Source organism: Bufo bufo, chromosome 3 (assembly GCF_905171765.1).
Source record: "Bufo bufo chromosome 3, aBufBuf1.1, whole genome shotgun sequence".
In the NCBI taxonomy this organism is placed as follows: domain Eukaryota; kingdom Metazoa; phylum Chordata; class Amphibia; order Anura; family Bufonidae; genus Bufo; species Bufo bufo.
The window spans coordinates 16,962,009-16,976,714 of record NC_053391.1 but is presented as its reverse complement, the minus strand read 5'-3'; the positions used below and the strand labels follow the sequence as shown (position 1 = coordinate 16,976,714).

The following is a 14,706-nucleotide window of genomic DNA, read 5'->3' as shown; positions in this document are numbered from 1 at the left end:
GATTTGCAGGTTGCAAAAAACAAAAACTATCCATTCAGTTACCGCAGCTTTCCACTCCAGTTAAAGAGGTTGCCCGCTTTTGTTATATTGATGACCTATCCTCAGGATAGCTCATCAACATCAGATCCGTTAACCGTCGACACTGCAGCAGCCAGCAGATGTAATCACAGCTTCGCAGTGCCAATTCACTTCAATGGGACAGCTCAATCCTATTAACTTGACTAGGAAGGAGCTGTCCCATTGAAGGGAATGGGACGGCGGAGTTGTGAAATGGAGACCATGAGCGCCGCGTTCTCTTCAAGCAGCTGGTCGGTTGTTGCAATGTCAACGGCAAACCGAGAAGAGAACACAGCGCTTGCACCAGCACTGTGTTCTCTTTAAACAGCCGTTCGGTAGGAGTGTCGGCTCCTGCTGATCTGATATTGATGACCTATACTATCCTGATGATGGACCAGTTAGTGACTGAAAACAGTAAATATAGTTTCTGACTCCGTGGCCAATCCTGGAGCCAGGCGGGGGATTTGGGGATTAAAGTCACCCGTTTCATATCATTACTCAGACTTTTCTATTTTTATTTTTATTTTATTTTTTTACTTCTGGCTTGTTTGGATTAGCCTAGTGGATGCTGACTACTCTCCTGGTATAGACTCTGGCTTGTCTCTGGATTTAACCCCTTGTATACTGCATTCATCATGCTTGTCTCTCCTGGGCATTCTAGAAGGTCTGCTACTAGAGTGCTCGCACCAGTATTCTGCAATTGACTATAGCACACCCTCACATGTCGTCCGTCTCATTTTCGGGTGATCCTCATAACGGGAAAGAAAAAAAGGGGGGGGGGGGGGACCCCCCAAAGCAGCAACCCCTTTAAGCAATAAAAGATTATGATTACTCTTACCGGTAATTGGATTTTCCGTATAGCCTCCACAACGGCACTAAGCAGGAGGGTACCCCGCCTCCCAGGGACAAGAAACAACGTCGAGAACAAAGTTTAAAAGCCTCCTCCCCTTTACCTTCTCCGGTAAATACCTAAGAACTCAGGATGATGCTGAAGAAAATTTTATTTTGGGAGATACATTTTTTTAGTTAATAGCACATAACATAAATCGAAAAGTATCAGGGTGAAAAAAAAAAAAAAAGAAGAAAAAAAGAAAAAAAAAAAAAAGCCGTTGGAGGCTATACGGAAAACCCAATTACCGGTAAGAGTAATCATGATCTTTTCCGTACGCCTCCCCAACGGCACTAAGCAGGAGGATTACCAAAGAAATCAGACTAGGGAGGGACTGCTGCAGACAAAACTTCCGGTTGGACTTTTATAGTGATTAAAAAACGTTGGACTAGACCAGGTTGCTGCCTTGCAGATTTGAGACAAAGACGCCGAGGCATTTTCTGCCCAAAAAGGTCGACACTGCTCTTGTAGAATGAGCTTTCAATTCAGCGGGTGGAGTGAGTCCTGTTTCTATATATGCCATGCTGAGTCATTTTAATCCAGCGAGCGATGGTAGCTTTTGAAGCTGCCTGCCCCTTATTTTGTCCTGTGTACTGGACCAGCAGATGGTTGGTTTTCCTTCGTTCTTTCGTAGAATCCAGATAAGGCAGCACACATCTACGCACATCCAAATGATGAAACTTCAATTCCTTCAATGATTTTGCTTGGGCGCAGAATGTAGGCAACGAGATTTCCTGCTGCCAGTGAAATTTCAAAAACACTTTTGGTAAGAAAGGCTCATGTCTTAGCACAATTCAGTCTTCCAAAATATTAAGATACCGAGGCCTACAGGACAAGGCTTGAATTTCTCTGATTCTCCTAGCCGAGGTGATGGCTAAAAGAAAGTCAGTTTTTAGGGATAGGAGTCAGAAAGATTCAGTCAAGAGGCTCAAAGGGATGATCCATCAAGACAGAAAGGACCAGGTTAAGATCCCAGGGAGGAATCGTGGACCTATGAACAGGATGCAGTCTACTTGCCCTATTAAATGAACCTCTTGATCAAATCCAACTCGGCCAACCTGACTTCCATACAAAAGGCACTAAGAGCAGCTATCTGGACCTTAATGGTGCCAACTCAGTCCTTTGTCAAGACTTTTTTGCAAAAAGTCTAACATTACCTTAGTATCTGGTGGTAAAGTAGGATTCCAGGAGTCCTGAGATAGATGTTGGACATGACTGTTTTCTGCTGGAAAGAAGAGTGTTGATGACGGCATCTGATAACCCTTTTGACTTTAGGATAGACCGTTCAAATTCCAGGCAGTGAGTTTTAACTGGTTGATTGTAGGGTGCCAGGCCGGACCTTGAAGCAGAATGGGCGGGATCTGAGAAAGAAAAATTCCAGGCAGTGAGTTTTAACTGGTTGATTGTTGGGTGCCAGGCCGGACCTTGAAGCAGAATGGGCAAAATCTGAGAAAGAATCCAGTACCTCTTTCTGGAAAGACTCAGAAGCAGGGGAAACCACACCCTTTTTGGCCAATATGGAGCAATCAGGATTACGTGAGAGCGTTCTTCTGCAATCTTCGTTAGGACCTTTGGGATTAATTGGATTGGTGGGAAGGCATATAGAAGACCTGGCAGCCAAGGACCTGAAAAGGCATCCACTCTCGTTGGGTTGTCCCTGAATGAGGGGGAATAAAATAGATCAGTTTGCTTCTCTGAGAAGCGGAAAAGGTCCACCGTCGGATGTCCCCATTTGCTGCAAATTTTCAAAAACTGTTCTCTTGAGGCTCCACTCTCCTGGAAATAACCTCCTTCTGCTCAGGAAGTCTGCCAGAATGTTCTCTTCTCCTCTTAGATGGACTGAGGAGATTGACTATGTGCGTCTCGGCGCAGGAAAAAATCTGGGATGCAATCTGGCACAGAGTTCTGCTTCTCGTGCACCCCTGCTTGCTTAGATATACAACAGTAGTGCTGTTGTCTAAGAGGATCTTGAAATTCTGGAAGCGAATATCTGGTAAAACGGCCTTTAGAGCCAAAAATACTGCCAGTAGCCCATTTAAGGATAAGGGGAGAACGTCTGGGTCCCATGTTCCTTGTACTAGTTCTCTGCAGTGGGCCCCCCAACCTGACCCACTTGCGTCCGTTATGACCACTAGGTTTGTGGTCTGCCAAGGAACTCCTTGGTTCAAGTTCGGCATGTTCAGCCACCAATTAAGGGAGTTCTTCATTTTTGGGGAGAGGGTCACTGACCTGTCCAGTGAAAGCAAACTTCTGTTCCAATGTTTTAGGAGAAATTCCTGCAATGGTCTTCCGTGGAACTGAGCCCACTTGATCGCTGGAATTGTTGAAGTCATAAGCCCCAGAATTCTCATGATCCTCCTGAAGGAAACTTTTGAGCTGCTGAAATGCTGAGATCTTTGAATTAAGGTCTTCTTTGATTCTGGAAGAAAGGGAGGTCATTTGATGGGAATCCATCTGAATACCCAAAAAGACCTTTACCCTGTTGGGTGTTAGATCAGATTTTTCTAAATTCAGCTTCCAGCCTAGAGACTGGAGAACATCTAGAACAGTCCTCAAATGATCTTGTAGAAGTATCTGAGGATGCTGAAATGAGGAAATAGTCTAGGTATGTGATAAAAATTCTCTCTTTCTGATGAAAAAAAACTTCATATCTCCGCTACCATTTTTGTAAACACCCTCGGAGATGATGCCAGGCTGAATGGTAGAACTTGAAACTGTAGATGTATTAGGTGGTCTTTCAAGAAGACTGAATCGTAGATATTTCTGATGCTTTCGATAAATTGGTACATAGTAGTAGGCGTCTGCTATAAAGCAATCCTGTGTTAACAAATTGATTGTTGACTTCAGTCTCCATCTTGAACTTCTTGTATTGGACGAACCTGTTGAGGTATTTTAGGTTCATAATAGCTCTGAAGGAGTAGTTTGTTTTTTTCACTAGGAATATTGGGGAGTAGAAGCCTCTCCCCATCTGGTCTTCTGGGACTGGAATAACTGCTTCCTTTTCTAATAAGAGGCTCACAGGAACGGAAGGTAAGAGAGTGGATCTCCAGCCTGCCAGCGGCCATCGTTCGCTGGCAGGCTGGAGATGTGATTTTTTTAACCCCTAACAGGTATATTAGACGCTGTTTTGATAACAGCATCTAATATACCTGCTACCTGGTCCTCTGGTGGTCCCCTTTGTTTGGATCGACCACCAGAGGACACAGGCAGCTCAGTAATATGTTGCACCAAGCACCACTACACTACACCACCCCCCCCTGTCACTTATTAACCCCTTATTCACCCTTGATCACCCTGATCACCCCATATAGACTCCCTGATCACCCCCCTGTCATTGATCACCCCCCTGTCATTGATCACCCCCCTGTAAAGCTCCATTCAGATGTCCGCATGATTTTTACAGATCCACTGATAGATGGATCGGATCCGCAAAACGCATACGGACGTCTGAATGGAGCCTTACAGGGGCGTGATCAATGACTGTGGTGATCACCCCATATAGACTCCCTGATCACCCCCCTGTCATTGATCACCCCCCTGTAAAGCTCCATTCAGATGTCCGCATGATTTTTACGGATCCACTGATAGATGGATCGGATACGCAAAACACATACAGGCGTCTCCCTGGAGCCTTCCAGGGGGGGGTGATCACCCCATATAGACTCCCTGATCACCCCCCTGTCATGCTGCATTCAGATGTTCGTATGATTTTTACGGATCCACGGATACATGGATCGGATCCGCAAAACACATACGGACATCTGAATGGAGCCTTATAGGGGGGTGATCAATGACAGGGGGGTGATCACCCCATATAGACTCCCTGATCACCCCCTGTCATTGACCACCCCCCTGTCATTGATCACCCCTCTGTAAGGCTCCATTCAGACATTTTTTTGGCCCAAGTTAGCGGAATTTTTTTTTTCTTACAAAGTCTCATTCTACTAACTTGTGTCCAAAAATAAAATCTCACATGAACTCACCATACCCCTCACGGAATCCAAATGCGTAAAATTTTTTAGACATTTATTCCAGACTTCTTCTCACGCTTTAGGGCCCCTAGAATTCCAGGGCAGTATAAATACCCCACATGTGACCCCATTTCGGAAAGAAGACACCCCCAGGTATTCCGTGAGGGGCATATTGAGTCCATGAAAGATTGAAATTTTTGTCCCAAGTTAGCGGAAAGGGAGACTTTGTGAGAAAAAATAAAATAAAATCAATTTCCGCTAACTTGTGCCAAAAAAAAATAAATTTCTATGAACTCGCCATGCCCCTCATTGAATACCTTGGGGTGTCTTCTTTCCAAAATGGGGTCACATGTGGGGTATTTATACTGCCCTGGCATTTTAGGGGCCCTAAAGCATGAGAAGAAGTCTGGGATCCAAATGTCTAAAAATGCCCTCATAAAAGGAATGTGGGCCCCTTTGCGCATCTAGGCTGCAAAAAAGTGTCACACATCTGGTATCGCCGTACTCAAGAGAAGTTGGGCAAAGTGTTTTGGGGTGTCATTTCACATATACCCATGCTGGGTGAGATAAATATCTTGGTCAAATGCCAACTTTGTAGAAAAAAAATGGGAAAAGTTGTCTTTTGCCGAGATATTTCTCACCCAGCATGAGTATATGTAAAAAGACACCCCAAAACACATTGCCCAACTTCTCCTGAATACGGCGATACCACATGTGACACTTTTTTGCAGCCTAGGTGGGCAAAGGGGCCCACATTCCAAAGAGCACCTTTAGGATTTCACAGGTCATTTACCTACTTACCACACATTAGGGCCCCTGGAAAATGCCAGGGCAGTATAACTACCCCACAAGTGACCCCATTTTGGAAAGAAGACACCCCCAGGTATTCCGTGAGGGGCATGGCGAGTTCCTAGAATTTTATATTTTTTGTCACAAGTTAGCGGAAAATGATGATTTTTTATTTTTTTTCCTTACAAAGTCTCATATTCCACTAACTTGTGACAAAAAATAAAAACTTCTATGAACTCACTATGCCCATCAGCGAATACCTGGGGGTGTCTTCTTTCCAAAATGTGGTCACTTGTGGGGTAGTTATACTGCCCTGGCATTCTAGGGGCCCAAATGTGTGGTAATAAGTTTGAAATCAAAATGTGTAAAAAATGACCGGTGAAATCCGAAAGGTGCTCTTTGGAATATGGGCCCCTTTGCCCACCTAGGCTGCAAAAAAGTGTCACACATGTGGTATCTCCGTACTCAGGAGAAGTTGGGGAATGTGTCATTTTACATATACCCATGCTGGGTGAGAGAAATATCTTGGCAAAAGACAACTTTTCCCATTTTTTTTATACAAAGTTGGCATTTGACCAAGATATTTATCTCACCCAGCATGGGTATATGTAAAATGACACCCCAAAACACATTCCAACTTCTCCTGAGTACGGTGATACCACATGTGTGGCACTTTTTTGCAGCCTAGGTGGGCAAAGGGGCCCACATTCCAATGAGCACCTTTCGGATTTCACCGGTCATTTTTTACACATTTTGATTTCAAACTACTTACCACACATTTGGGCCCCTAGAATGCCAGGGCAGTATAACTACCCCACAAGTGACCCCATTTTGGAAAGAAGACACCCCAAGGTATTCGCTGATGGGCATAGTGAGTTCATAGAAGTTTTTATTTTTTGTCACAAGTTAGTGGAATATGAGACTTTGTAAGAAAAAAAAAAAAAATAAATAAATAAAAATAAAAATCATCATTTTCCACTAACTTGTGACAAAAAATAAAAAGTTCTATGAACTCACTATGCCCATCAGCGAATACCTTAGGGTGTCTACTTTCCGAAATGGGGTAATTTGTGGGGTGTTTGTACTGTCTGGGCATTGTAGAACCTCAGGAAACATGACAGGTGCTCAGAAAGTCAGAGCTGCTTCAAAAAGCGGAAATTCACATTTTTGTACCATAGTTTGTAAACGCTATAACTTTTACCCAAACCATTTTTTTTTTTTTACCCATTTTTTTTTTTTTATCAAAGACATGTAGAACAATAAACTTTGAGATAAATTTTACAACTGAAAAATTTCATTTTTTTGCAAAAAAATCGTTAAATTTCGATTAATAACAAAAAAAGTAAAAATGTCAGCAGCAATGAAATACCACCAAATGAAAGCTCTATTAGTGAGAAGAAAAGGAGGTAAAATTCATTTGGGTGGTAAGTTGCATGACCGAGCAATAAACCGCTAAAGTTGTGGAGTGCCGATTTGTAAAAAAGGGCCTGGTCTTTAGGGGGGTATAAACCTGTGGTCCTTAAGTGGTTAAGGTCTGCAGAGGCATCAGCTAAAAAATGTGAACCTTTTTTCAAAACCGGCAGAGAAGATAAAATGTCTTCTCTAGGAGTGCCTGAGACCAAATGTTCCTCCAGCTGAGACAACCTCAAGGATAGGGACCTGGCTGTGTAAGTGGCTGCGATGCTTGGTCTTAACATAGCGGTATTAGATTCCCAGGATCTTTTTAGCACTGATTCACACTTCTTATCCATACTGTCTTTCAAGAGCCCAACGTCTTTAAACGGTAGGAATGCTTTTTTGGAAATTCTGGCATCTACCCCGAGAGTCTTATCCCAGTGGACGGAGTAATCTTCATTGAAGGGATATTTTCTTTTAAATACTTTAGAAAGCACCAGCTCTTGTTTTCAGGATCCTTCCACTCTTAAGAAATACGTTTTTTAATGTTGTCATGGACCAGGAATACTCTTTTCTTCCTATCCCCTAGCTCCTTCAACATTTGATCCCTAGCTCCTTCAACATTTGATCCTGAACAGTCTGGGTTTCTTTTGACTCTTCAATGCTCAAGGTGGATCTAATAGCTTTTAGAAGAGAGTCTCGTGTCCCGGAACTCCGCTGCTCTGCTACAGCCCTCCTGGATGCCAGGGACTACTTACCAAATGCTGAGCGAAAATAATTTAGCAGAAGGGAACCTGTCTGTTCTCTACCTCATCCCCGAGGGACAGGAAACAACTGGAGAAGTTAAAGGGGAGGAGGCTTTTAAACTTTGTTCTCTACGTTGTTTCCTGTCCCTGGGAGGCAGGGTACCCTCCTGCTTAGTGCCGTTGGGGAGGTGTACGGAAAATATAAATTTATCTACCACCAGAAAGCAGTGCCCATCCCCCCCAACGGTTAAAAAGTCTCAATATACAGTGGGGGAAATAATTATTTGACCCCTCACTGATTTTGTAAGTTTGTCCAATGACAAAGAAATGAAAAGTCTCAGAACAGTATCATTTCAATGGTAGGTTTATTGTAACAGTGGCAGATAGCACATCAAAAGGAAAATCGAAAAAATAACTTTAAATAAAAGATAGCAACTGATTTGCATTTCATTGAGTGAAATAAGTATTTGAACCCCTACCAACCATTAAGAGTTCTGGCTCCCACAGAGTGGTTAGACACTTCTACTCAATTAGTCACCCTCATTAAGGACACCTGTCTTAACTAGTCACCTGTATAAAAGACACCTGTCCACAGAATCAATCAATCAAGCAGACTCCAAACTCTCCAACATGGGAAAGACCAAAGAGCTGTCCAAGGATGTCAGAGACAAAATTGTAGACCTGCACAAGGCTGGAATGGGCTACAAAACCATTAGCAAGAAGCTGGGAGAGAAGGTGACAACTGTTGGTGCGATTGTTCGAAAATGGAAGGAGCACAAAATGACCATCAATCGACCTCGCTCTGGGGCTCCACGCAAGATCTCACCTCGTGGGGTGTCAATGGTTCTGAGAAAGGTGAAAAAGCATCCTAGAACTACACGGGAGGAGTTAGTTAATGACCTCAAATTAGCAGGGACCACAGTCACCAAGAAAACCATTGGAAACACATTACACCGCAATGGATTAAAATCCTGCAGGGCTCGCAAGGTCCCCCTGCTCAGGAAGGCACATGTGCAGGCCCGTCTGAAGTTTGCCAATGAACACCTGAATGATTCAGAGAGTGACTGGGAGAAGGTGCTGTGGTCTGATGAGACCAAAATAGAGCTCTTTGGCATTAACTCAACTCGCTGTGTTTGGAGGAAGAAAAATGCTGCCTATGACCCCCAAAACACCGTCCCCACCGTCAAGCATGGGGGTGGAAACATTTTGCTTTGGGGTGTTTTTCTGCTAAGGGCACAGGACAACTTATTCGCATAAACGGGAAAATGGACGGAGCCATGTATCGTGAAATCCTGAGCGACAACCTCCTTCCCTCTGCCAGGAAACTGAAAATGGGTCGTGGATGGGTGTTCCAGCACGACAATGACCCAAAACATACAGCAAAGGCAACAAAGGAGTGGCTCAAGAAGAAGCACATTAAGGTCATGGAGTGGCCTAGTCAGTCTCCGGACCTTAATCCAATCGAAAACCTATGGAGGGAGCTCAAGCTCAGAGTTGCACAGAGACAGCCTCGAAACCTTAGGGATTTAGAAATGATCTGCAAAGAGGAGTGGACCAACATTCCTCCTAAAATGTGCGCAAACTTGGTCAATAATTACAAGAAACGTTTGACCTCTGTGCTTGCAAACCAGGGTTTTTCCACCAAGTATTAAGTCTTTTTTTGTTAGAGGGTTCAAATACTTATTTCACTCAATGAAATGCAAATCAGTTGCTATCTTTTATTTAAAGTTATTTTTTCGATTTTCCTTTTGATGTGCTATCTGCCACTGTTACAATAAACCTACCATTGAAATGATACTGTTCTGAGACTTTTCATTTCTTTGTCATTGGACAAACTTACAAAATCAGTGAGGGGTCAAATAATTATTTCCCCCACTGTATGTGTACAGAGTCCGATCTCTCATTTTGAGGTTTTTCCATTACAAAAGAGGCAAGTAGACAAATCCCTCTTGACGGCTCCATCTGTACGGTGACCTTTTAAGCCCAAACACCTTCCATTTCTGTAAGTGAGGCGTCAGATGTGACCTTTAAGCCGGACATTCTGCTTTTCGTAGGCCAGGTCCAAGGGGGAAACGCTGTCAAAGCATCTGATGTGTGAGGGTACAGCGCATTCTTTACCGCTCAGAACCACAGCAAACAACTTGTCGTATAGAAAGCATACAAGTGAGATACCGTGCTTCATCTCGCCTTAAAAGGGGTCCATCTCTGGCAGCTCCATAGAGAATGAATGGAGCTGCAGCGCACATGCTCAACCATTAGCCACATTTATTCAGGGAACCCCGTTCTCACTATAATCATCTATCAAACCCCTGCCGATCAGATACTACTCCTCTAGCCTGTGCATATGAGTTTTATCTTGGTACATGCCCCTTTACGCAATTAAAGGGGTGGTAAGAGATAAAAAAAAAAAATGCAAATTTTGAAGGATGAGGGGTCTTCACAAAAAAAATTTTTTTTCTATTTTACGTCACCTTATTTGACTAAATTATGGCTTCTACTGACAGACATATTTACTATAATTTACGCCAAAAACTGATGTAGCTTGTAAGCACCCACAGCTGGTGTAGATTTACTTTTGTAGTGCACAGACTGCCGCAAGATGCGCCAATTTAGTGAGAGGTCTGCACCTCTTGGCGCATCTTACTCCAGGGCACTTGTGTGAAACCAAGGTTTTAATAAACTCCCCTCTAATCTCAGATAACCTATTTTTCCAGGCTGAGCACTCCAATTTCTGTTGTCATGGTAATAGGAAATCTCTACCGGGGCCTTACTCCTCACCAACATTAGTTCCTGCCCTTCCTTGGTGTGTGTGTGTGTGGGGGGGGGGTAATGGCCATTCCTGCCCTGGGGCACCTGCTCGTCTGTCTCTCATTTTACCCAACAAGAAGCATAATGAGTGTAAAAAATGAGACTGCCTTCACATGATGGGGAGATGGAAGGAGAGTCTAGGGAACCTGCTGATGTAGTCACCGAGGCTTGTAATCTGAGAAGACCAGACAGCAGCCCATCGAGATGTCAAGTTTGACACATACAGCACTTTCTGGTCTTTGATGACCCTGTTCTCGAGGAAAAGATAAGATGCTCGCGCATTTTGAGCTCTTAAAGGGGGATTTCTCCTGGACTTGCACATCGACGGCCAAGTGTTTGAAGCTTCTGGTGTGAAAAAATACCTATCCTCTGTTGTATCACTCACTACAGAGATCCGAACTGCACAAGAACTGTCTGAGGAGCTTCATGAGATGGGTTCTCCATGGTGGAGCAGCTGCACACAAGCCTATGCTTAATACCAAGAGTCTGCTGGAGGGGTGTAAAGCACGTCATCTCTGGAGTAGTGGAAACATTACCTGTAGTGATGAATCCCATCTCTCTATCTCGCAATTTGATGGATGAATATGGGTTTGGATGAAGCTTGGAGAACGTTACCTACCGTACTGCATAGTACCTACTGTAAGCTATTGGAGGAGGTTGTTCCCTGGGGTTCAGCCCTTTATTTCCAGCCAAGGTTAATATTAAAAAGTCACACCCAACTTTACGGGGGGCCCATGTGCACAAAGCTGTAATGACATAGGGTGACAAGTTTGGCGGGTGCACAGAACCCTGACCTCAGCCCCATCCAACACCTTTGGGATGGACTAGAATGACAACTGAGCCAGACTTCGTCTTTACCTCATCAGCACAAATACCCATGGACACCCTCCAAAATCTCAGTGGTCACCACACCAGTTGCCTGGACCAGGATTTATAGATAAGAAACCTACCAAGTATGGGAGACCTGATGGGACAGTACTGAGTCTTCACGGCTTCGGGGTCCGGAATGAATAGGCTCAGGTTGGTGTAGACGTCCTGGGTTTTCGAATAATCCCATACAGGGTAGGCTCCGAAAATTCCCTGAAACATGCTGGAGGCTCCACGCCGATACAGCAGCAAGATGAACAGCAGCTGAGAGGCGGCCAAACACATGAAGAAGCACCGCTTGTCTGTCCGGCCTGAGAACATGGCGCCAGATGCACTCGCCTCACGTTTTAAGGATTTGGTGAAGTGAAAACGTGTCAAAGCTGGGAGGGAACCCAACGGGAGGCGCAGGCATCTTTATGAGGCCAGATCCACGCCGGGGAGGAGGATGGACAACGTATGCCGCAGGGTCTGCTGAGACATGTCCTGCAAATGACAAAAATATTAATACAAATACTAATACTACAAATACTAATACAACTAATACTAATACAACTAATACTAATACAACTAATACTAATACAACTAATACTAATACAACTAATACTAATACAACTAATACTAATACAACTAATACTAATACAACTAATACTAATACAACTAATACTAATACAACTAATACTAATACAACTAATACTAATACAACTAATACTAATACAACTAATACTAATACAACTAATACTAATACAACTAATACTAATACAACTAATACTAATACAACTAATACTAATACAACTAATACTAATACAACTAATACTAATACAAATAATACTAATACAAATAATACTAATACAAATAATACTAATACAAATACTACTAATACAAATACTACTAATACAAATACTACTAATAATACTACTACTACTACTACTACTAATACTACTACTAATACTAATACTAATAATACTAATAATACTAATACTAATACTAATAATATATACATAAAAATATTAGAGATCTTATACGGTTTTCTCACTCCAGTAACATCTAAAGCCTCAATAACATTTCTGCTGGTTTTGCAATTGCTTGGGGGCTTGTGCGAACCAACCTTGACCCATCTCTGGATTAACCATCCAAAAGTTCAAAAAATAATAAGTCATATTTGAGTAAAAAACAAGTTGAATTTGGCTTTTCCTCCTTATCGGGTCTTCTGGATGGGGTCACGAGACATGAACACATCTGTGCAGAATTTCAGGTGTCCTTTGTCCTTCCTCTACACACGGTCCCCATGCAGGACTTTGGGATACTCTATCAGGAGACTATTATGCTATATTTGTCTATGAGTGACAGCCCAGTGGTTGCAATGGGTACTGCAGCCTGTCGAGTTTCCTCCTCATAGTCATTACTTTACATTCAGCATATGTCTACTTAATGTTTAGATCATTTTCAAAATGACATTTTATTTTTGGGGAACGTTAGAAGGCTTAGAAGTTTGCAAGCAAATCTTGAAATTTTTCGGAAAATTTCCAAAACCCACTTTTTAAAGGACCAGTTCAGATCTGAAGTCACTTTGTGAGGCTTACATAATAGAAACCACCCAAAAATGACCCCATTTTAGAAAACTACACCCCTCAAGGTATTCAAAACAGATTTTACAAACTTTGTTAACCCTTTAGGTGTTCCACAAGAAATTTCAGAATTTCACGATTTTGGCAGATTTTACATTTTAATCAATTTTTTCCAGTAGCAGAGCAAGGGTTAAAAGCCAAACAAAAAACTTAATATTTATTACCCTGATTCTGCGGTTTACAGAAACACCCCACATGTGATTGTAAACTGCTGTACGGGCACACGGCAGGGCGCAGAAGGAAAGGAACGCTATATGGTTTTTGGAAGGCAGATTTAGCTGAACTGGTTTTTAGATGCCATGTCCCATTTGAAGCCCCCCTGATGCACCCCTACAGTAGAAACTCAAAAAAGTGACCACATTTTAGAAACTACGGGATAAAGTGCCAGTTTTATTGGTACCATTTTGGGCTACATATGATTTTTAATTGCTCTATATTGTCTACTTTCTATGATGTTTCAGTTTTATATAATAAAGCATTTTTTGAAAACAAATAAATTGAATTAGACTTACCGGTAATTCCTTTTCCATGAATCCACCATGACGGCATAGTATATGAGATTGACCCCTGACCTCTGTAGGGGCAGGAAACAAAGGTTAAATTGCGCCCTCCCACCATCCACCTCTGTGTTTATCAAATTACTATAGTGCCCGATAAGATATCAAATTATTGTATTTTTTTGTATTCCTTCATACTAAAGATAATATCAGATTATTTGGGTGGGAATTCCGTGCAGTCATGGTGGATTCATGGAAAAGGAATTACCGGTAAGTCAAATTCAATTTTTCCCATTTCACCACCATGACGGCATAGTATAAGAGACCTAACAGATCAATAATCTTAGGGGGGGGGGCTATGGCTTGAAGGACCTTCCTACAAAAAGATAAGCCTATAATGTTTAATAAATGTATGCACATTTGACCAGGTCACAGCTTTGCATATATGGTCCAAAGATGCACCTGCTTTTGCGGCATAAGAAACTGCCCTGGTGGAATGAGCCTTAATTTTTACCGGGCAAGCAAGATTTGACACGATAATGCCAGATTGCCTGTTTTATCCACCTGGCAATGGAGGCTTTAGAGGCCGATTTCCCTTTATTTTTGCCTGCAAACTGGACTAAAAAAGATTGTCAGCTCTTCAGAACTCCCTAGAGACTTCTATATACACTTCATAACTATACGTCTAACATCTAGGGAATAGAAACTTTCCCCCTTTAGATTTTTTGGGGGATTACAGAAAGAGGGAAGGACAATTTCCTGAGTTCCATAGAAATCAGAAACTACTTTCAGCAAAAACCCAGGATCTGGTCTGAAAATAATGCGATCATCCCTAATCGTTAAATAGGGTTGTCTAATGGATAAGGCCTGAATTTCTGGCTACCTGGAAGACTGTTTTAAGCGAGAGAAATTTAACTGAGGCTTCATTCAGAGGTTCAAAAGGGCTAGATGTTAGGCCTTGTAGAACTAGGTTTAAATCCCACGATGGTACACGAGGTCTGATAAGTGGCTTGAAACGAGTGGCTGCCTTGCAGAATCTTTTTATCCATCCATGTTATAACA

The 14,706-nt window shown here is 42.6% G+C and overlaps 1 protein-coding gene across 1 annotated transcript in view; it reads right to left on the bottom strand.

Moving 5' to 3' along the window:
- The window catches only part of LOC120994391 (beta-1,4-galactosyltransferase 3-like), a 92,953-nt gene that overhangs the window by 37,585 nt on the left and 40,662 nt on the right, over positions 1 to 14,706 (bottom strand). Inside the window, exon 2 of the mRNA XM_040422911.1 lies at positions 11,606 to 12,005. Coding sequence (XP_040278845.1) covers positions 11,606 to 11,843 — 238 coding nt within the window. The 5' untranslated portion in view covers positions 11,844 to 12,005. The remainder of the gene's footprint in view (positions 1 to 11,605; positions 12,006 to 14,706) is intronic.